General features: G+C 41.9%; 2 protein-coding genes across 2 annotated transcripts in view; both read right to left on the reverse strand.

Moving 5' to 3' along the window:
• npr2 (natriuretic peptide receptor 2) overlaps positions 1 to 15,490 on the reverse strand; it is a 52,152-nt gene extending 36,662 nt beyond the window's left edge. The window contains exons 1-5 of the mRNA XM_068732439.1: positions 14,522 to 15,490; positions 5,976 to 6,157; positions 3,832 to 3,945; positions 3,274 to 3,409; positions 2,199 to 2,293 (exon numbers count right to left, since the gene is read on the reverse strand). Of these exons, the coding sequence (XP_068588540.1) occupies positions 2,199 to 2,293; positions 3,274 to 3,409; positions 3,832 to 3,945; positions 5,976 to 6,157; positions 14,522 to 15,308 (1,314 nt within the window). The 5' untranslated portion in view covers positions 15,309 to 15,490. The remainder of the gene's footprint in view (positions 1 to 2,198; positions 2,294 to 3,273; positions 3,410 to 3,831; positions 3,946 to 5,975; positions 6,158 to 14,521) is intronic.
• Positions 15,491 to 17,520: 2,030 nt separating this feature from the next.
• alad (aminolevulinate dehydratase) lies at positions 17,521 to 22,858 on the reverse strand. Its single transcript, XM_068732447.1, has 12 exons — positions 22,750 to 22,858; positions 21,779 to 21,904; positions 21,509 to 21,559; positions 20,878 to 20,974; positions 20,197 to 20,332; positions 20,023 to 20,106; positions 19,775 to 19,863; positions 19,474 to 19,529; positions 19,291 to 19,378; positions 19,127 to 19,213; positions 18,804 to 18,933; positions 17,521 to 18,062 (listed from the first exon to the last, which is right to left on the reverse strand). The coding sequence occupies exons 2-12, from the start codon at positions 21,895 to 21,897 to the stop codon at positions 18,004 to 18,006; spliced, it is 996 nt and encodes a 331-aa protein (XP_068588548.1). The 5' UTR covers positions 21,898 to 21,904; positions 22,750 to 22,858; the 3' UTR covers positions 17,521 to 18,003.
• Between the last annotated feature and the right edge of the window lie 90 nt (positions 22,859 to 22,948).

The raw sequence follows: 22,948 nt of genomic DNA on the forward strand, positions 1-22,948 counted from the left end.
CGCCAGGTTTTGTCAAGTCGTGCGTGGAATTAAAAAGGTGCTGCATTGATTTTAACGGTTCATTGGGAGCCTGACAATGATACAGGAGTGCAATGTGCAATCTCTAGAGAACTCACAGAGGAATTTGGACATATAGTGTATTTGCCTATTTCCTTGTCCTCACAGAACTAAGTTTTGTAAACTGAGTTTACAGTAAGAGCATGTAACTATGTGTACAGATGTTTAAAACACCTGTTTATCCACTGTGGATCAAAACCACATGTGAGTAATATTTTCTTCTGGTAAAGTCAGAGTCATGTTCACAGACTTATTTCAATTTCAGTTGTTTATTATGCCAATAGCATAGCATGTCAATCAAATGTAAGCGTATGTAAGATATACATCTTGTATTTTTTCCCTAATTGTTAACATACAGCATAGTCATGAATTTGACAGATTATTGAAAATTAACTTTGATAAAAACATTAAGATGACAAACAATACAAAAAATCAGTAATCAGTAATCCATCAAAACAATCTGAGTCATTTTGATTCTGATATTATTATTATTAGTATTATATTGAGCATTCTGAGATTCTGAAAGTTGAAACTGACCGGTGATGTTTTCAGAAAGGCGGCTGGCTACTCGGGTCAACCGGCCACATGAATGGACCAATTAAAAGCCGAGGATAAATTAGACCACGCGGTCACGCTGACAGCCTCTGAGGACCGCTATGAAATTCTAACTGAAGTCTACAGCTAACCCACTTCTTCTCCCCTCAGAGGAAAAAAAACACACACACACTGGTGCAGTTCACAACACTGTTTGCAGAGCGCGACATACACAAATATTTTCATTGGACTGTGGGGGAAATTTGAGGTTTTATGCATCTTATCATTAGAGAAGTCCGGACCAACAGAATATATCCCAGATAGTAATATACATAGGCTTTCATTGCTTCAAAGACAAGCGATGGCTGAGGTTTGGAACTACGCATATCACGCTGAAAACATTTAGAATTTAAAATTAGTAATAAGACACACATGAAGTGAATTAGCCCTCATTGATTTATGTTCATATCTTGATAAATACTGTGAGTACATATGTAAGCGCTAAAGTAATTATTGTCACTAAAATGATTATAATTCAACCGCAGTTCTTTTTTGGTATCAACCGAAATGTGTTTGCACCATTGAGTATTGAAAACTGTCAAGTACCAAAAGCTGGTGAATTGAATGTCCTTCAAAATTTGTAGTCTTGTTACTAGTTGTAGACTATTTCATTTAGGGAGAGCTCATGTATGACTGCTTGTGCTTATTCTGCATTCAACAAACGAAAAAGCAAAAAGCTTGTTTTTGGGGGTGTTTTATGCCATAATAAACAACTGTACAGAGATGACAAGATATGTGCGGAGAGAGAGAGATGGGAAATGACATGAAACAAATGTCCCCGACCAGACGCCAACCAGGTATGTTGGGATTCATGGTTGGCGCCTTGAACCCACAGCCCCCCAAATAAGGGTTTTGCAGAAAAATATGTTCATGTTTCTGAAAAAACGGTATCATAAAAGTGGTGTTGGTAGTGAGGCTTCGCTACCTTGTATCAGCACTAGTATTGAAGAAAAAGGACATCACGGTAGTAACTAACCAAGAATAACATGACATATAAGAAGAAGGTCGACTGAGTCCTTCCTCATTTGCTTATCAGCCCAGTCCATGCCCAACTGCTGCAGCTCTCCGTGACAATCGCTGTGCCCCTGGGTGCATTGTTCCACTTTCAGTCATTTCAGTCCAAATACAGGTTTGATAGAAAACACATGCAAATTGTACATACTTTTCTATTAAAACCCCATCATCCTCCTGCAAAATGTCTAACATTTTGTCAACGAATATTCTTGCACTCAAAATGAAGTCCATTAAAGTGTTTGCAGAGATTCAGATCCATTCGGCTGTGTTCTCGGGTCTTTACCTTCATTCAACTTCAGCTAATATTAGCGTTTAACTCATTGACTTCCGTACTTTAATTTTATACACAAATATTTCACACCCCAGAAGAAAATTACAATCTATAAACAATACATTGGATCTATAAAAGAATAGTCCACATCCATAATGTCAGTTCAATCATCTACTAACCCCCATATCAAACTCTGCTGTAGATCACAAACACGTTAAACACGACGTAAACTATCTACGGTAACAGTGAAAGCGTGACTCACCCCGTACTCTCCTGTCTCCTGGTTGGTCATCGCCCACAGGTTGACGTCTATGTCCCTGGCATTTTTGTTGTCTGTGGTAACAAGTCCCGTCACTCCTAAAAACACAAACAATATCTACATTCAGGGTCTGATTCAACATCATCTACAGTATGGTCCTCATTGCATCTGCTCCAATTCAAATGTGCATGATTCACTGTGCCCACTGAGGGCTTTTTCTGTCCTCAAGTGATTACGGCATACACTTCGATTCATCGTCAACCCTTTTCAGCGCAGTGCTTTTGGTATACTGATTTTGACATTTAGTTTAAGATGATTCTGCAGCTTCACTTTATCACTTTTTTGCTGTGTATCTTGTTGTCTCTTAACTACTCATCACTGCAGAAAAACGATTGGAAAAGAGTTGTAATGTGACCTCTAAGTGGAAAGAAAATGCATGTGCTGAGCCAGTATTGGATGAAAAAGCGTTTCCCTCTGTAAGCCCAGTAAACATTGTCAAAACATCCACACAACTTTCCATAATTATTTTCAACATTGGCCCTATTTTCCTTGTTTTTTTTCCCCCCATCCTGCTGAGCAAAACAACCCTCATCAACCCTTTTAATCTGAAGCAACAACATCCCATTGTTCTGCTTCTTCCAAAATGATGTGAGCGCAGATCATCTGGCAGCCAACAAAGTAAACAAGGAAGTGTGTGAGCACCCGCATCAAGCATCAAATGGACGACTAACAGGAGTGCTTTGTGATAACTGTTCAATAACACTACCATTATTGTGTTGAAGGGTTATGTTTTAATCACATTTTGGGTTCAATGGTGCTTTCCAATAACAACCAGCTGGGCCGGTCAATTGGACTCACTGCATGCTTATTGGAGAGAACCTTTCCCTGTTATCTGAGAGGCCGCCATGGCTTTATGCAGAATTATCCCTGCATTTACATATTTATAAGTAAACATTTTGCATGAAGTCACAAGTATATTTATGTGGAATCAGCTCGGCACACACACACATACATGTATCTTCTAAAACCCACTCTCATGTATGAAGCAGCTCTTACACGTGAAACCACATTTGCTCACCCCAGAATTGGCGGTTCTGCATCCTCGTCGTGATGTTGATGCCGTCGTTCTGGGCTCCACCCTCCGCCAGCGTCTCCTCCAAGGCCATCGCGTACAGCACGAAACCATCATAGAAGCTGCCGGCGATGTAGTCCATCTGTGAGGAGAGAGGCGTCGTTTTGAACAACAGGGAAACAAAGGGATTTTTTTTTAATACACAAGGTTCTGATTAAGTGATAAAAAAAAATACATTCAGCCAATATACAAGAGCCTGCTTCTGTGAAATACTGTGATTTTGGCAGGTGAAAGTGCCAAATACCAACAAACACAATAAATGATGATTAATTGAAAATGTATAGTATATTGTGCTTTTGTGAAACGTCCATACTTAAAAGCTGAGATGAAAGCAGTAATAAAAAGAAAGGTATTAATAGCTAACATCATTGTCAACATCATTAACTGCTGCCAATTATACAGCACAGAGGAGATTTTTCTCTTTCTCTTTTTTTAGCTTATAAAAGATTAAAGAGGTTGCGGTGCTGCTGTGAAAGCATGCGGTTTTCAAAGACTGGAACCCACCAACGATGGTTCCAAATGCACACCGAAATCCCTCTGAGCTCTGGCGTGGAGTTTCCTCTGGAAGTCCCTGTACTCCGGATTGTCAGGAGGCCGGTACGTTATGACGAAAACAGACTGGAGGAGACACAGATCAAGAGTTTGGATGGAGAAATACAATATTCAGACAAACTTTTCAGTCCAAACATTTGCCTCAAGTGGCCTTTGAAATGTGTCGATATACATGCTGCTATCACAAGAACAAGTTTTAGACATTTCTAGGAAATCGTCTGGCTTTGCTCTTAACAGGAAGAGCTAGATTGTTTTTCATGTCTCAGCAGTCATTGGAAACCACCACAAACTTCCACAAGCAATTAACACTCTGAGGAAAACATATTGCCATAATGAGCCCTATTATGGTTCGCAGACATATGAACAACTTGTGCGATCAGGAAAAGATGGCAGCCAAAGTTTTGTCCTGCAGCCGAGGTTAGGAGCAGTTCATATTGACAGATAGCACTGTATTTGACGCTAAAGCTGTTTTATTCCTAATGGTTTCAACTTGTCATGAAATGTGTCTCCAATCTTAAAATTGCTTTCTTCTTGACATAAATTCAATCTTTGTGAACAGGCATAAGTATCATGGCACAAACTGCAATATCTTGAATGTGTGGAGGCTGATTAAAGTAGCTGTCTGATTATTTTGTATCTATAAGATATGAAAAATAACGTTTTATCCTGGGTGCTGTATTCCAATGTTTTTCTGTCGGTCGAGTATTGCAACACAGTCGTCAGGAAAAATGTTAGCATTCATTATTATACTATAATGTTTCTGAAAACCGAGAGATATGTTGAATGTCAACTTTCTGAACTTAAATTATTCATATCAGCATCTTGTTTGAGCAACAGAAACGTACAATGCCACGTGGTTGTCAAGGTTGTGAAAAGATCGGTGAAGTTTAGGCAACAAAACTGGTTAAAGTTTGAAAAAAAGTCATGGTTTGTGATAAAATAATGACAAAGCAACTATAAAATAAAAGTGTCCATCGTTACATCATTGCTTTCACATGCTTCAACTGAACAAATTGAATTACTTTTTTTTACTTTTGCGGTGCTGTTCACTAATAACGTATTTCAGAGGGACAAATATTAAGACTAAGAGGGTTCTCCAAGTGTGCCGATAAAAAGGTGGAGGAGATGTGTGAGGAGTTATGTATTAACACTAAGCCCCCTTTAAGTCCTGCAAATGGAATGCAAAGCTAGACATTCATTTTCCTAATTGTTCTTTAATTATTCTAAGTTAATGTTAACTGTATTTTAATGTGTTTTAAGCAAACATATGCTGAGTCCATCATGTCAGAAATGGCCATTATTAATTTGATATTATGCAAGATTTATATTCATAAGGCCGCTCTCCGTCAAAACTTTGTGAACACTAAACTAAAGGGAATTAAGAGAAGCCAGTGTGACATTTAGGGAGATGAATTAGACGAGCAACACATCTGTGCCCACTCTGTTCCACTCTGTCTCAGTGCGCTAATTTGTAAGGCTGAACGGCTTCCTGTGAAAACACATCCCCCCATTCATTAAAGTCAAGAGAGAATTTTAAGCCTTATTATGGTCGAAAGGATTGAGGGGGTCTTTTTCCCTTTGGGAGACTCAATTTGCACACCCAATGGCATAAATGATGAAGCCTCCTAAGATAATCAGTTAGAGTGCATATACAAGGGGCATTACCATAAAAGCATCCCATGATTTAGATTAGTTTTAAGACACTTCTTGGGACATATGATATTTAATCAGAAACAATGGCTCCTGAAAGTATTTCAACCGATTGTCAGCTGGGTTTGAGGACTTCATTCTGTGTTATTCAGTAAGTAGGACCTGAAGAAGATGATGTGGACCAGAGGGAAAACAAACAGAAACAGAGAATAAAATATGCGTTGTCAGAGACATCCAATTCTCATGCCAAATAGTGGTTTTGGTCTTGTATTATTTCCTGCCTCCAATTACAAAGCGGGTGAAGCTATGACAGTCCACATTCAATAAATCTGCAAAGAATGTGAAGACGGTCTCAATTGTATCCACAGATGCATGGCTGCTGCTACGTGCTGCTCTATGCGTGCCGATGTGCATGCATGTGTTTGGGTGTTCTGTGGTCACTGTACCTTAAAGACCTTGATGGGATCGGCCCAGTCAGCGTCGGAGTTCTGCCACGGTTTGCGATCCGCCAAGCTCTCCGCAAACACGTCCAGATAGAAAATGGCGTAGTTCTCCGGGTCCTGGATCTCCCTCTGAAACAGCTTCATGATGTTCAGGAAAGTGTCCAGGGGCCCGCAGATGTATACGACTGCAGACAGAACAACAAAAACACATTGGTTATCTTGAGCACTCACTTCTTTTTCATGAAACACGGCCTTTGGATTTCAATTGTGATTTTTCTTCAATCTTGTGCATTACAATAGATTGTTTGTAGTCATCGAGTCCATTTGTTTCGGAAACAAAACTTTGAGGTCTCAATGCTCGATAAGACGGAGATTGTGCAGTGTAACAAGTGAAAGTGTTGGTGGACAAATTTCACTTGCTCTCCATGCAAAGTTGAAGACCACATCTCCACCACAGGGCTCAACACACTGTTCTGATTTTTGTCTCCATCTGAATTTGTTTGTCCACCTGTTTATTTTTTGGTTTCAACAGTGAGTCATATTTGATTATTTTCACTGAAAACAAGCGGTAAGCATACATGAATAAATGCCAGATGTAAGGCCGTGCAGACACCGATCAGCATCTGCATGACAGGCAAAAACAAGACGGACATAATAACTGAGGCTGAGGAGCAGGAGCTGGGCTGATGGCTTGGACATCCACTAGTCCGGCGACTGAAAGGTCCACTGGAGCAGTGGGAGGAGCCTGTAGCAGGTGGGGAGAGTTTTACTAGCCTCCTTGCTAGTAGATACACTCCTTGCTTTGTTGATGTTTTGCCCCAAATCCCCAAATTTCCTTTCAGCTGGCTCTGCGTGTGTCGATGTTCTGAACCTCAGCTGTGACCTGTGCTGAGTTTCAAAACATCCACGGCGAGCTGGGAGGAGATTTGGGGAAAGATCGGTCCCTTCTTTTAGTTCAAATATTGTAATGTTGTGTTCAGTGCAGAGCGCTGTAAGGCATTCAGACCTGCACATTTACTGTGGCTGGACTTGCCTCTTTGTGTTTCAGTTTGATTGCTACAATTCTAACCAATAATGGCTGTTTAAACCAGAGCTGAGTGACATATTTTCCACCATTTTTTGTAGTTACAAGTCCTGAAATCAACAGCATACCATGAGTGGTGGATAATACACTTGAATAGAGAAATAACGTTTTCAGCCAGACATTTCAGTCCAAATATTTGCCTCAAGTCACCTTTGATTCTGTCGATTCTGCTATCGCAAAAACTAATTTTAACATTTCTAAGGAGTCCTCTACATATATTTCAATTATTGCAGTGTCGGATTCAAATAGAATAGGTCTGACACAACCTTCACCATCATATGCAAAAATAAAAACACGAACAAAATCAAATCTCTGAAAGGCAGCAAAGAAGCCAAAAATCCAGAAATCCTTCAAAGACGAGGGTGAATGTTGGTTCAGAGAACTCCTCACAGTAGAAACAGCCAAAGGAAGGAAAGGGATTCAACAACACTGCAACAGCATCATTCAGCAAATGCCAAAAAACAACACGTTTAGGTTAGAGTGACACTACTAGCGGCCGTAGGAGTTATGACTCCATTATTGTGACGTTATTATAGAGCAACAAAGTCTTCAGAGGGAGAAGGTCGGGATGGATCGATGGGTGAAAACGTTGGACCTTTAACACGGGCACCGCCGTTCGTTTCCTCTTTCCAACTGACACTATTGCTTTGACAATCATGTTGCCTGATCATAACCAATTCATGATTATTGCAACCATGATAACAGATGTCCTATAACCTCAACAAAGTTCAACCATAGAGGTGTAAAATCAGAAAACAGTGAAAACGAAACGTCATTGGTTTAGGAGGACTTGTTGATTCAGTTGTAGTTTTTTGGTTCTACTGCCGATAGGAGCAATGGGAAAACAACTCTTATAAATATTTATAATAATAATTTATACACAATAATATGTATAAATATTTCTTTAAATACTACAAAATCCTTTATTTTTTGATTCAACGAAAGAAGCCAAAGTTCTCAAATGTAAAAGCAGCCAGACAAGAACTTCATCTACATAAAAAAGAATCAAACAGTTTAGACCCTATTTTTGTCAACTTTAATTGACATGTTTGGATTCTTGGTGCAACAGACACATTTCAGTGAGCACCAAAAAAAGCATTGAGTGTCAGTACCCACGCCAACTCAAAGATGAAGAGAAAGCTCGATATTTTAGCTATAAGCTCAGCGGGCAGGCAGACACTGTCTTGCTCAAAGACACCGCAACAACACTTCACTGTTTGCTGCTGTAGGAATCGAACTTGAGACCTCTGTTACAGCCTCTGACAGTGTCTCTACCCACTTCCTTCACCCTGCCACCTACACCCTCGAGCTGTTGAGTCATGAATAAGAAAACGTAGCATTATTTCCACTCGCAGCGTATGTCGGAGTGGCTGCTGCCAGCTGCTAAGCAGTCCTCCCAGTTAGCAGACATTTCCTCATGTGTTGTCGGCTACTGCTTAGAACCCAACTCTCATGTATTCCTACATGGTTCACCATGCCAAGGAGTCCTGCTGTCTCCTGGACCGCTCCCAAAATAAATGTGCTTGCACGGCCGGGGGGGAAAATGTCCTCCTGTGTCGTAGCAGTCGCACAGTATATGGACCTGCCGAGGCTTTCGCTTCACACAAAAGCACATTCAATTGTTTGGTACAAGTTGTTCCACTTCACAGACTCCGAGATGGTAATCAAACCCCTGCTCCTGATCTCCGCACTGCAGAAAACATCCTTCTTGCATAATTTAGCGTGTTATTAAGTCCCAAATTCATATTTTCATGAGCCATATTTGTTTGAAGAATATTACACAATCAAGGCTCATTTTTACCTCCACTAAAGAGGCAATGTTTTCAATACTGCTTGTTTCTGTCTGATATGGCAAGAAATCTCAGAAACTTGTTGACAGACGTCTCCGGTTGAGCCAAAGAACAAGTGCTTTGTATTTTTATTCAGGATTTTCTTTGAGAATTCTCTATTTTCTCATGATCTACAGCCCCTAAAAATAGGTGCATTCCGTACGTCAAGTGATTTCCGGTCTCGTTGATGTATATTTTGATGCATGACAGACACATCTTCTCTTATTAAAATAACCCTCACAATAACGCAGATATAGATTGAGGGATCTGTAGACTATGAGTGATTACTCATTGATAACAATGCAGTCCGCTATATTTCAAGATAATGACACTACAGAATTGTGCCAAAGAGAACAAATTGATAAAACATAAAGAATTATCTCACCTCATAAGGAAAATACCTCCTGACAGCTAAATAACAGACCATGTGACTTGTTTTTTGGGGGGTAACTGTAACGTGATAGTGGCATTGGGGCACTTTTACACTGCATTAATTAGCCTAGCGGCTTGCTTTGTCACAATGGTTAGCATTTTAACATTTTAAGAACACCTCAACACAATTCAGCAGCAGCACAAACTACATCCTCAATTATTGACCTGTTGATTACACACTTATCCAAACTCTTCAATTAAAAAAATGGAATTACTGAAGGGATTATTTTCTGATATTAGGCCACATCAGTGTGTATTATTGCTTACTTGTTCCCTCCTGTTTGAGGAAGTTAGGAAGAGTAAGTGCCTTGAAACCAGACAAAAAAAAAAAAGACAATTTAACAAGCAGAACTAAATAACGTTTGATTGTATAAACTTATGAAAACAGGCTGATTTGCATTGGAAACTGTAGATTTTTCCATTAAAGACTCATAAAGAAGAGTGAGATCATTTTCATGCGAGTGCACAAACAGGAAGCAAGCCAAATATTGCGCTCAACATGTTTTTACCACCTTCTCGACTGGATTGTGCTGATTTCAACATGACTTGTGTTGTTTGTCTTGTCTGAATCTTTTTCTTTAAAAAAAAGATTATCCTCAAGCTCTTTGTTTCTCCATGCTCTAATCTGTCTGGGGGGCTTTTACGACTCTGTTGTAAAGTAGAAGACTTAATGCTTTGCCTCTGAAGCCTTTGTCCGCATAGACAATTTGGCAAAAACCAAATATGTGAAAGCAACATCAAGATTATCTATCCGTCTGCTATTGTTGCATCCTGGCAGTGTTTTCACAGGAAACAGGATTCCTGTAATTACACAGAGGCAGTACCTGAGCTTCACTTTCACCTCTCACTGAGAGCTGCAACCCACCGCCATAGGTACCTGCTTTCATCTCATACTGTGTCTAGAGCTCGAAGAGAGGCTCCAACCCTATGGAATTTCACTTGTGATGCTCACTGCACAGAACCATTATAGAAATAAAAGAAATCAATAAACCTCAGAAACAATGTCCTTTATATCCGCAGAATACAGCTTTTGTAGGGACAAAAATCTCTTTGGTAAATAGCAGTTTCAATGAAGAGTGTAAACACTGGTCTCTGTCTCTAAGTGTTATGACATGAGATAATAATGAAATAGATTATCAGATCAGCAGAAAGGTTGCGATACAGAGTGAGGAAACTCTTCAGTCGTGTCTAAGATGGATTGTGACATCAACTTCCACAGTGACGTTCTGAAATGTTGACATTTTGGAGATTTTGAAAACAGCCGTATGAGTTTACCGCTGGATTAACTGGTTATGGGACCGCAGTGCACAAATTCACTGTTGGGCCCCTGTTGACCCCCAGTCAGCTACCATCCACTATGCCTTACAAGTATGGACCCTGTCGACGCAGGGTCAGGTCTATCTTAACACAAAACTCCCTCATCTACAGCATATGTCCATTGAACTAGTTATTGGTTGCAGTAACAGTCATTTTAGTGCAAAAACATCCCCGTTCTCAATCGACGGAATTTTCAATTCAGGAAATAAGTCATTTCAAGAGAGTTTTTTTTGTAAGTGGACTTACTTGTTAAACTATGTCAATTTCATTTCCATTGTCACATTGTCATGTTAGCACACTGCAGTTAGCCGGTACAGCCAGAGCTATTCCGCACTGATTTAGCGGCCTTGAACCTCAACAAGACAGGGCTACAAAATAACATTATGTACTAATGCAGGACTTGTCTTAGTTGATATTGTACAACGCTGGTGCTAAATTCCCTTCCAAACGTGCAATTAATCAAACTCCCACAAAACATTGACATGCAGAGGACCTGGGACGTTTTTTGGGGGGCCAGAAGGCAATGAGCTCACCTAATGTTTAATGTAAAATCAGCAGTAGCTACTTCCAGCTGTCAGAAGGAATAAAAAGAAGGCAGTGGAGGAGTAATGTCTCACATAAGGAAAAATACTCAAGTAAGGTTCCCAAAAACTTGAGTACTTGAATCCAACATCTGCATTTACCAGGCATTAAAATAAAGGAATTTGAGGAATTTAGAGGTGGTGGTGGTGGTGGTGGGAGGGGCTGCAGCAGCACGTAATTACTTGGTCAGCTGTCAAAGCTCCAATGATGTGTGGCTTCACATTATTAAGAGCCCCAGTTTTCCTTTCCCACCTCGGCTCAGCCTCTTGTCGTTTGAACCCAGCCGGGAGTCGGGTGACATTACAGAGGCGATAGCCCAGAGGTTATCTGCTGGGATAAAAGTGAGCTGACTGCCGAGCCAGGACAAGCCCTGACAAAACCATTAGCTTCCGTGACCTCCAGCTCACTGCGGTAGCTCCATAATTCACTTGGGAGTGGGGGGGCACCCTTCACCTCGCTGCACCGCCCTTTAATTACCTTTACGCTGTGTTTATTCCATTATTTGTTGACACCGTTACTGTAACAACAGATTAAGCTGTTTAAACAGTTCTGGTTTCACATTGCCAGAACTGGTTGGAAGCAGAATTTGCCCTGAGATGTTGAGCTGGTTCCAAATATGATTCCCTCCAAACATTCCCGGGAGTATTGGAAGATAAAACATTTTGCACACACACACACATGAACTTCAGCTGAATATCAGGATAAGCTATACACATTATTTCATTACACATATATCAAAATTGAGGGGAAAAAACATGATGTTTACATAATTGTGTGTAACAACAACAAAAACAATCTCAGAGAAGCTACTCTGAAACCATGGAGGATATTTTTCATTTAACTATTTCATTGATTCTTATCCTCAGTTTGGGGGATTTCCCAAAAACTCACTAAAATTAACAACGTTATCTTGTTTGCATAATCTGTATACGAACAGAAATTCAAAATGACTATTGCACTTTTAGGGCGAATTACATTCTGGGACTATCTCACAAATATATCTGTATGTAGCCAGATAAAGCTTTTTTTATTGTTGTTCATCAAGAAATAGTTCCAGCACATAACTTCCTCTGAAACAACAAAACAACAGTTTTACTTTTCTGTTCTTGTACAGGTCAAACAAGAAACAACATTAGTCAGCTTGTCAGGTGTTGGTTTATTTACTTTGAATGAAGCTGTTTTCCATGCCACCAGTCTTTATGCTAAGCTAAGCTAAGCTACTCGCTTCCTGCCTCAGCTCAATACTTGAAGTACTATGGAGTGCTGCAGGAAGGTGTCATTAATCAAGGAGATGAGTTAGCATTGATTTTCTTGGCGAGACCCGCCCTGCGTAGCATTCAAGTGCTAGTATTGGCCAGGCCTCCATGCTCGCCAAGTTAGCAGTAACCTGCTAATTTGCAGTAATTTGTTGATGTTCTATGCCCTGACCATTGGGCTATCCTGATCCTAACCAATAGAGGACCATACCTAATCCAATGAGGGAGGGCCTTGATTCATAATTACACATACTTAATGCACAGGCATAAGAGTAAATGATAGCATTCACAACAGAAACTGTAGAAAAAGTGTACTGGTTTCTGTTTCCATTGTCACAAAAGGAGGTGGTTTGATGCATCCACTGCTGCTCATTCATGGAAAATGGTCAGAATGACAACAAATCTTGCCTTTACAAAGTACATCATTAACTACGGCAAGTGCACTAGGACCAAACTCAGAAACAACGTCACAATTGTAAAGGAGGCTTGACAAGATTTATATCAATGGAAACCAGTAGGAATCTTATCAAAAAGACAGGAAGTCAAAGGGTTATTTTCACAACGTTGAAACCTAAAAGCTGCCCCCAGCTTATGATTGATAAAGCGTCAGTAAATATTTAACATTAATAAAGCCAATAGTTACTAAGACGTACAGGGATTTGTCATTTTGCACACTTTGCTTCAGCAGTATTTGTTTTTATATACTGTATATACAAATGATGCACTTTATCAGCTCTTGTATTCTTGGCTGATCTCTGTCTCTTCTCATGCACAAAAAAATGTTCAGAATCCAGACCCTCAGTCACACAATTAACTTTACACAACAGCAGTGATGATGAAGTCAGCCACACAATGTTTCCAGTTAATTAAACTTAAGGCGAGAACACTGTTGGGTAATTTAACAGCGACTCAGCTGTGTGATTTACGCCTCATCAACAAACAGCTGGTAAAAACAAAATGACTGTTGAGCAACTCAAAATGAATTCCATTGACCATTTAGTTCCCCTCATTTTAAGTCCCTTCAGTAGTTTTAAGGGTAAGAAGTCATGTTATACCGCACTGCTGACAGCTTCAGATATATTATGTATCATCTTGTGCCAGCTGCTCATTTGATGTTTCCACTGAGTGAAACAGTCAAACCAGGCAAGACTAAACGGAAATACATGTCTTGTGCATAATTTTACTTACAAATCCATAAAAGTCACCCTGACAGATTTGGTGTCTTTGGAAACTTTGGCATCTCCACTAGAAATATGTAAAGTAAAGTAACGTTTGGCTTCACAGCATGAGGTTGTACTGACGTACACATACATTGACTCCTTTTTGGATTTTTCATTCCAAGTGAATGAGCTGCAGCCGCAAGAATGCGTAAAGTGAACCACACAAACAAGGCATGTTTGGGCTGAAAGGGCACCCGTATGACCACAACCCCTGCGTCTCTCTCTCTCTTTCTCTCTCTTTCTCTCTCTCTCTCTCTCTCTCTCTCCCTGTAAAGAACGCAGGTGGTGGTCCTCTGCAGGCAATAAACCTGCAGCAGACTGCTCACAGCCTAAACATTCCTCTGTAATAACTCCGGAATAAACAGGCTGTTCCCTGCACCTATTCCAGTCAACCTCTTGTCTGTATCTGCTGGGAAGTGTGACCTCACTGAACAGCGGAATCTCCCATTGCAGCATTTCTTAAAATCAATGCTCCAAATCTAACAGACATGCTTTATGAAACTATGTTCCTCCCTCGCAGTTTAAGGTCGACTGATGGACTCGGGTCAGATAACCTGCAGGCGTGAGATCGTTTAACTAAATGGGAATTTCCGTCTCCATCCACTGACATAATCTTTATATTAACCAGCTGGGGATCTGCTCTATTTCAAGATCATGTCGCAGACAAAAACAAGCTTGTGCAGGGAACTAAAAGAGTTTTTTTAAAGAAAAAAAAAATCTGGATAAGAAACTCTAGGCAGGTTTTGTTTAAGAACGCCACATGTCTAAATATGCATGAAACTTTGCACCAGGATTTAAAACTTTCAATCACACTTCAGCATGAACTTACTTCTCCCGCGCTCCTTCATGAAACTAATAAGATCCTTGTAGTACTTGTAGTCGTCCTCGTACGGCTCGGCCTCCACCGTGATGTTCATCTCAAACTTCAGGTTCAGGTAGATGCCCTCCGACAGAAAGTAGTGCGGCCGGTCGTCCTGCCGCAGGTCGTGGAAGATCACCACAGCCCGGGACGTCCAGTTGAAGTGCGTGTGCAGGACGTTGGCGAAGTCCCCGAGCTTGGTGGTGGACGGCCCGCTGCGCACGATGGTCCGGTATTCCTCTCGCTTGTCGAAGCCGTACGCGGGTCCTCCGGCTGTGATCAGCGGGAGTTTCCAGTGGGACGCGAAACGCCCCACGGAGGCAAGCGGGTACACGCACCCGGGTCCGAAGAAAGCGTCCGGGCGGATGTAGAGCTTGGCGTCCACGGCTACGACCTGCGCCCGGCTCTCCGCGCACGAGCCCGCGATGGGGTCCTCCGTGCTGTAGTTCAGGATGTTGATGAAGCGGCCGAGTAACAGTCCGTGTTTGCCGTGCAGGTCCTCGTGCGCCATGAGGATCGCCGGGAGGACGCGCGGCAGAGCCCACGGGTACTTGTGGTGGTTGTCCGGCAGCATCACCGCCACGGTTATGTTACCTCTGCAGCCGGGGAGGAGGCAGCAGGACAGCGCAGCGAGCAGGCAGCATCCCAGCGCGCCTCTGCATCCCATTTCGCGTCCCAGTTTGGAAAGTGCGGTCACGGAGAGCGCGCCGTTTGGAGAGGAGACACGGCCGGTTGTGGCGCCCTGACACCACACCATAAGTATCCGTCTCTCTCACTTTCGTCTCCTTCTCTCTTTCTCAAACGTCAAACAAAGTCGGTAAGGGTATCATCCTGTCGTGCCAGCGCGGCGGTGCCATGCGTCTCCGCTGCGTAAATCCACGTGAAATTAAGTTCCCGTACTTCCCAAAGCGACTCCTCCAGCGCAGCGTGGTCCTCACACTGACAGCCTCTCGGAGAGTGATAACATCCATCCAGATGACTGCAATTTAAATCAGAGCAGATTCTGCTCGGCCCCCACGCGTCACACACTGCAAAAAAAAAGGAGTCCACCTCCATTAGTCAGTTGACCATTGGGAGCAAAGTGATTATCCCTCAGGTAAACATGTTACATAATAAGGCAGATCCTGCCTGACATGTGTGTTTCTACAAAAACAAACTCACGAATGAAATTGCACTGGAGACCAGATGATGATCATGTTAAATGAAAAAAAAGTGACAGTAGATTAAAGTGCGACAGACTAGATTACATGTTAAAAAATTGAACAGGCCTATTTTTTTCCCTTTTTTTGCAGTGTATGAATTAAACTCTCAAAACGGCCGTGAGTCGCCCTCTGTCTGCCATTTCACACAGTGCAGCGTGGGTCGGCTACAGTCTCCTGTGCGTAATTACTGCTAAACAATTGGGGATTCAATTAAGGGGCCACGCACGTGCAGCTATGAATGGGTTTAGTTGGGATTTTTTGCTGGTTGGATTTCATTGAGATTATAGGTGTCATCTGATGTATTAAAGAAGTGGCTAACTGTTGATGGCGCTGTATTGGTTGATTGACACGCGTGGCAGCGCACCAGTCAAAGTGAGTGAACTGCTCCTCCTGCTGGCCTGTGAGTGGATGATGGCTCAAGGGAAAGTTAAAGTCCCCCTCTGCCAGTTGTTGGATCAGTGGGATGTTTGACCTTCACTGTGCAGATGTTTTGACACTAGAAGTCTGTTTTAACGTTCGACCCGCTGAAGGGGAAAGTTTCTCTTAAACCTTAAAAGAAACACGTGAACGTACTAGCGTGACTTTGTGACATCACGACTGGTTGAGAAGCCAATTGTGGTCCATGTGTGTATCTTAATTTCAAGAACTTTAGGTATTTTAAGATTTTATTCACAGCAGTGTATATTTTGTCCTACTGGAGTGGACCTTTATGGAGAATCAGTCTCCAGAAAATACATCAAAATCAAAAACACGTTTCCTCTTACCTGCAGTGCTATTTATCTATCTAGATTTTTTGGTGTCGACCTAGAGATGTATGCCTTCTCTCCAATATAATGGAACTTGATGGCACTTGAACTATGGTAGTTTCTACATGAAACTACTACAACATGGTCTGTGGATTATCTCGAGTATTCGGGTCATGATTTCTGGAAAGAGACATTGAGTCGCAGCTCAACCCACCATTGAGTTTTTCAAATGTATTTTTTGGCACTTTAAACAACCTAAAGCCAAGTGTCATCTAGTTCTATTATAATGGAGAGGAGGCAGACATCTCTGAGGCTGATATCTCCAAAACAATGCAACTCACACCAAAACAATCTTGGTTTAAAAGCACCTCATGCAAATGGGTCTCTTATACAGCAGACATTGTGACTTGTCACAGCAGTAAAAGCACAGGTGTTACTAATAAGTCACATGCATGTCGTCAGAGAGGTCAGCAATCTGCTCGGTGTCAGGAATTAGAATCTGAAAGGACATCCCCTGCAGTATTCAGCAACGTGTAGTACATTTAAAGAGCACCGTGTGCCTGGATGCCACACATCGACTCCTGCGTTTATTGTTCTGTCCAGCTGTAGTCACCTCCGAGCCCACACAGCAGCTGCTTGAATGAGACATTAATGACTCATCGTATTAGAGCTTTTCTAGAACGCTTCAGATGTCAGCAGTCACTGCAAAAGCATCCACCTTGATAACTCATTTAGTTTAGCAATGAGTCATTTTACTGTGATCAACACAGACATATCCCACATATAGTGTGGGAGTGCATGAGGGAAAAAAAGAACCCCATCAAAACTAAAAAATACATAGCATCAAGAACTCGGACGAAATGACATTGAGGTTGTTCGAACTGCCGTTTGTGATGCTGCGTAACAGACAAGCACAAAAAAAGTTGTTAATACAGTGTTGGTAAGCTTGTGGAAAAAAGTGAAGCGGTGGTGCATTACTCGACATGCATCAACATAAAAAAAGAACACATGCACACACCTGTTAGAGCTCTGAATGAATGATTTTATTCCCTCTGGTAAAAAACGTAGGGGATAACAGTGCTTAAGCCGAGGCGGCAACATAAAAATCATCACATCAGACATTTGTGTTCCCGAGATTCACACACGCATACATTCCATTAGCTAAGAGAACGACTGCGTTCATTTAATGCTGATCCCAGTGACACACAGGAGACATCTCCCGATAGAAAACACCAACAAGATTGTCAACTTTTACATTCTCATGTTAGCCCTTCAAAAGCTTAAAACAGAAATACAACTCGGGAACAAAACTGTTTCAACAATAATCTCTGCTGAACAGATAAACGTACTGATATGTGAATTGCCACAGAACAAAACAGGTTGCTTGTTTTCATTCATTTCATTTTAGCGTGACTGAGTCAACTGCAGGTTTGTTCTTCTTAAAGGAGTCCGTCTGTTGGTCCGTCTCCAGGTTTGCCATCCTTTAGCCTCAGATCTTCTTTCTTTACTCCTTCAGCCAGCTGAGCAGCTGAGGTGTGTAATAGGTGATGATGATGTCAGCGCCTGCATCACAGAGCATGGAGAAACAAAACAAACCAAAAAAAGCTTGAAGTCAGATACTGATTTAATGTGACATCAATTTACAGTAACATGTTGGGGACAAAATAGTTTTATTGCACTTTTTAGATACCTGTGTACCCAGACCCTAAGTCAATAATGAACAAATACTGTGTGTGTGTGTGTGTGTGTGTGTGTGTGTGTGTGTGTGTGTGTGTGTGTGTGTGTGTGTGTGTGTGTGTGTGTGTGTGTGTGTATGTAGGGATACACTAATCATCCATCTGAAACCCCATTTCCATGTCTATAGACAACTTGCTTTTTCCCCATTCCTCACATGCTGTAACTACTTACGTCACATTTTTCATGTTTACACTGTGCAGCACTATGAATGCCTTCAAGGTGAGGCTGTCCATTGTCCTGTCACTATGACAGTAGGCTTTTCACTCCACCTTTGAAGGGTGACAATAAACAACTACAAACTCTTTTGTCTGAAGACGTAGTACGACATGTTCTACAACCTAGTTCATTTCAAGCAACAGGAGACCTTGAGCCGACTGAATCTAAACAAGCAGTTGCTTGTGAAGATTCATCCACTCTCAGTTTGTGATTGTTTCACAAAAGCTGCCTCAGTGTGGATGAGAGCCGAACCAGGGGGGGGGAGAAAAAGATGTGTTTTCAAGCTTAGCCAATTTAGTGTGGACACTGATGTGAGCGTCAACTCCCCCGTCTCCTCTCCTCCCCTCTCACCTGCCCTGCGGAAGGCGGTCATGGCCTCCATCACGGCGGCCCGCAGGTCGAACGCCCCGGCCTGCGCTCCATGCCACATCATGGCAAACTCCCCCGACACGTTGTACACCGCCAGGGGGTGAGTCGGGAACTGAGGAGAGACGCGAGAGGAAAAACAAAGATTATTCCCAATGTGAAAACTTCCTCCAAAAAGACACAACGCATCCAAAATGATGCGTGGATGAATGAATGTCTTCTGTGTTTTAAAGCGACCGAACGCGTTTCCTAAAATGCACCCCACCGACATTGTTCTTCATCCACCCATAAGTGGTTTGGTTACAGACCTTGTCCTTGACTTCTCTCACGATGTCCAGATACGGCAGACCTGGTTTCACCATCAGCATATCAGCTCCCTCTCTCACGTCTCTCTCCTGCAGCGCAGAACCAACGGTGAGACAACCGCTCCAACACCTGACAACCCCGAACGTTCACACGCAAACGCGCTTACCACAGCTCGAATGGCGAGTCCTCTCGCTCCGGGGGGCAGCTGGTAGCATCGTCTGTCCCCGAACGCGGGTTTGGACTGGGCAGCATCTCTGTAGAGAAGCACAGCGGGAAGCTTCAGTCTAGTGTCACTTCACAGCGCTGTTCCACTCATCTGTTTACACTCCATCTTAAAGCGCCTTCTTACCTGAAAGGGCCGTAATAACAAGAGGCAAACTTTGCACTGTAGCTCAGCACCGAAGCCTGGTGGAGAAAAAAGATGCAAAGAAACTATCATCAACAATGAATGTATCCTACTAACAAGTATTGTGTGTATCAAAGCCAACTATATTTTATTGATTTTTTTTTTTTATGACAGAATATTACTGGTTTTAAGGATTTAGGTCTCCTCTTGAGCTTTTGTGGGACGATGATCACTTCCATTGAGGTATGCCATTGAGTTTCTACATTCATCTTTCTTCAACCTGCAGGGGTTTTAAGTCCATTACCTTGTTTCCCATACCATTAGACAGCAGAGCATGCTTTATGGCTCTGACTCTTCCATCCATCATATCAGAGGGAGCGATGATGTGACAGCCTGCAGAGCAAGACGACGCGATTAGCGTCAGTCATTATCGGATGACGTCAGCTTTAAAAAGCTATGTCCTTTTGGAATTTAATTAGTCAAATTAAAAAAAAATGTCTTAATGTTTGTTCCTTAGGTGGAAACATTCTTGTCTAGAGAAACAGGATTTACCAGCTCGGGCGTAGGCCAGAGACACTTCCGCCAGGCGCAGACAGCTGGCGTCATTGTTCAGAGTACCGTCATTGTTCAGGATACCTGCAGGAACAATGACATTATTTCTCTCCTTTTCACGCCGCTCTGTAAAGTTCAATAAACAGAAGGCGAGTCGTCATCGAAGACACCGACCACAGTGTCCGTGCGAGGTGTAGGGACACAAGCAGACGTCGCACGCCACCAGCAGCTCCGGGAACAAAGATCTGATCTTCTTCACCGCCAGTACAGCCGGCGTGTCGTCCGTGTCGGCGCCTGAACCCCTGTCGTCCTAACGGGGAAGAGACGAAAAACAGCCCCTCACCAAATGTCCACATAATGTATTTTTATGAAATATTGTAGTAGTAGTAAGGAATTAGTGCTGTGATGTTGGATGCTACAGAGACTGTGATGAATGCAGATCCCACTGTTGTGATTGTTCAGATTCTATGCATAGGGTGGTGTGTTCTGTACACTAAATCTGATTTATATATTATATATATTGAATCATAACCCACCTATCATGATACATATTGTATTACCAGACCCATTGCAAATGAATGACTTGAAAAGCCTTATACTGTTGCTTTGAGTTCAATTTACGCGGAATTAGAAAGCCAAACATTTGTGCATTTATTAAAGAAAAATAAACATTAGAAAAAGATTGATTTGGCAATAAAAAAAGGCAAACACAACACTGCGGGAACACATTCCTATTACTGTTTAATTTAACTACTTTCAGATGATTGTTGAGCAAAAGCAAACAAGCCCCAAAAACACATTTCAGTTGGAGTTTTCGCCATGTTTTTTTCCCCCAGACCTCTTAGTTTTACATACCTTTTCTATATTTGCAGGCACACCAAAGATCAGCACACATTTCAAGCCGTTCTCCACAAGCGGCCGCAACATTCCCTCCAGCTTGTTCACCCCGTATCTATGGACGGGGACACGTATAAGAACGTAAAGGGGCCTTTCAGGGAATGTCTGAGAACACGATGAAGACAACCTTCCTTGTCAAGTTTTATTCAAAGCGAGAAACTGCATTACTATACATATTGACAGAAAATGTTACATTTCAAACAGAGACTTAGAGAACTGTGTGCAGTTAAGACCCTGTGTTTTGTGATTCAGGTCACAAAAAGTGAAAGCAGGTTTGCAGTTTGGTTTTGTTGTGTGCGAAACAAAAGTCTAACGGATTAATTCCTTATCTTGGTCCAAGTCCAGCGTTTGGCTCCGGGTCCACCCTGCCTGACTGCTGTTATCTGAAGACAACACCCTCAGTGGGTTCACAGCTGCAGGGTGACACTATATGTGTATGTGTCTCATGTGATTATTGTTTAAATTAAGACTTTAATCCCCCCCCCCCCATGCAGACATTTGTTTTCCTTGTGGTTGCTCACAAAAACAGTTGCTTTGTTGTAAAAGACTGCAGCTTTGGGATGGCTATGATAGGAGTCGTTGATCTTACCTGGCCTGTCCCGGCAGGCTGACGATGGGCTCCACGGCATCTGCACTGTCTCTGGAGGAGAGAGTGACAAAGAACCAAGATTGACACCTAGTCCATTTAACCTTAACATACAAATATTGTACTATATCCAATTCCTAGTGGTGAAACAAATAGTCCATGGTTGTTGACTCCAGATCTCATCAGTCAAAACTCCTGTACATTTGTTTGTATGCCTTTTCATGTGATTGGAATTTGGAAATATTTGGAGGGAAACAGAAGGATTTCATTTACGTGATGAAGATCGGGTAGATGAGATTGTCAGGTCTTAAATCGGCGACGCAGGTCTGCCAGTATCGGAGCGTTGGATGGAAATAGCCGCTGTGGAGGATGGACTCCGCTGGTGTCTGCATCTTTACTCTGAGACAGAGAGAGGCCATTAGTGATAACACACAGAAGGTAACACGGGGAAGAGGTCAGGTCCGGTTTGTCACAATACCACTTCACGCTTCATCTCGGCTCAGTCACCATTAAAACTGAGCAGGCATGCGTGATGCCGCTTCTCTAAACAGCAGCTTGGCTTTGTACTTTCTCACTGCAGAGTAAGCATGCTGCATAGGAACCTTTTATCTTAATGGGTTATTATTCACAGTTTTTTTCCCCTCATGCACATGCATTTTCTCAGCACTCATGGCATTATATTACATTTTTTTCACAGCAGGACAAAGATCATTTTCTTGAATTGTGAATTAATTTCATATAAGGGACCATAAGGCTGGGTAATAATCAAATAATATTATTAATAATATAATTTGTATCGTGTTGGATTATTAATGCATTGCTAACATGATATGCTCTAAATCTAACCCTCAATAATATAATTCCCATACATTTATGACCTCGGATATGAAGCAAAGTGGATGCAGAAAATGCCAAAAAGCAACTTTAAGGTGACAAACATGGAGCAGTTAGCTTTAATTAGATTGAAACACACTACAGATTGTTTATCTGCCAACAGGCACATGTATATTTTCAGACATTTCCCTTGCCTGTGTGCTCGTGAGCTATATAACCTGAAGAAGGCGAAGTTACTATTGCATGTCGTTGGTCACCTTGGCTGGAAAAACCCCTTCATACTACAAGAACAATGTACGGAGACTGTTATGGCCACGACCAACAGCGAATTCTGTGTTAAATCTGTAATATTACAATCCAAAAATGTGAATAAAAACTGCATAAATTCTACAAAAAGTCGGTGTACTTACCTGTGATAACGATAGTCCGCGACTTCTCCACACTTCAGTCAACTCCCAGTGTCTCTTCTTTGGTTTTATCTGACGGTTCGCGGGCGACGTGATGGCGCACTACCGCCACCTAGTGACTGGAGTATTACTTGTATTAAACCGGAGCTAAATAAAGAAACCATTCAAATGAAATTATTACATTGTTATTATAACTAAATGC

Source organism: Cebidichthys violaceus, unplaced genomic scaffold, assembly GCF_023349555.1.
Source record: "Cebidichthys violaceus isolate CVI_PGR_0920_01 unplaced genomic scaffold, fCebVio1.0.p SCAF_59, whole genome shotgun sequence".
In the NCBI taxonomy this organism is placed as follows: Eukaryota; Metazoa; Chordata; class Actinopteri; order Perciformes; family Stichaeidae; genus Cebidichthys; species Cebidichthys violaceus.

What these genes read in the sequence shown, in the direction of transcription:
- alad (XM_068732447.1), bottom strand. Translation starts at nt 21,897, where the DNA reads ATGCAGACACCAGCGGAGTCCATCCTCCACAGCGGCTATTTCCATCCA. An exon ending in ATCTACCCGATCTTCATCAC is followed by an intron (nt 21,560 to 21,778) that starts GTAAATGAAATC and finishes TCTCTCCTCCAG; the next exon opens with AGACAGTGCAGATGCCGTGG. An exon ending in GACTCGCCATTCGAGCTGTG is followed by an intron (nt 19,214 to 19,290) that starts GTAAGCGCGTTT and finishes TCTGCGCTGCAG; the next exon opens with GAGAGAGACGTGAGAGAGGG.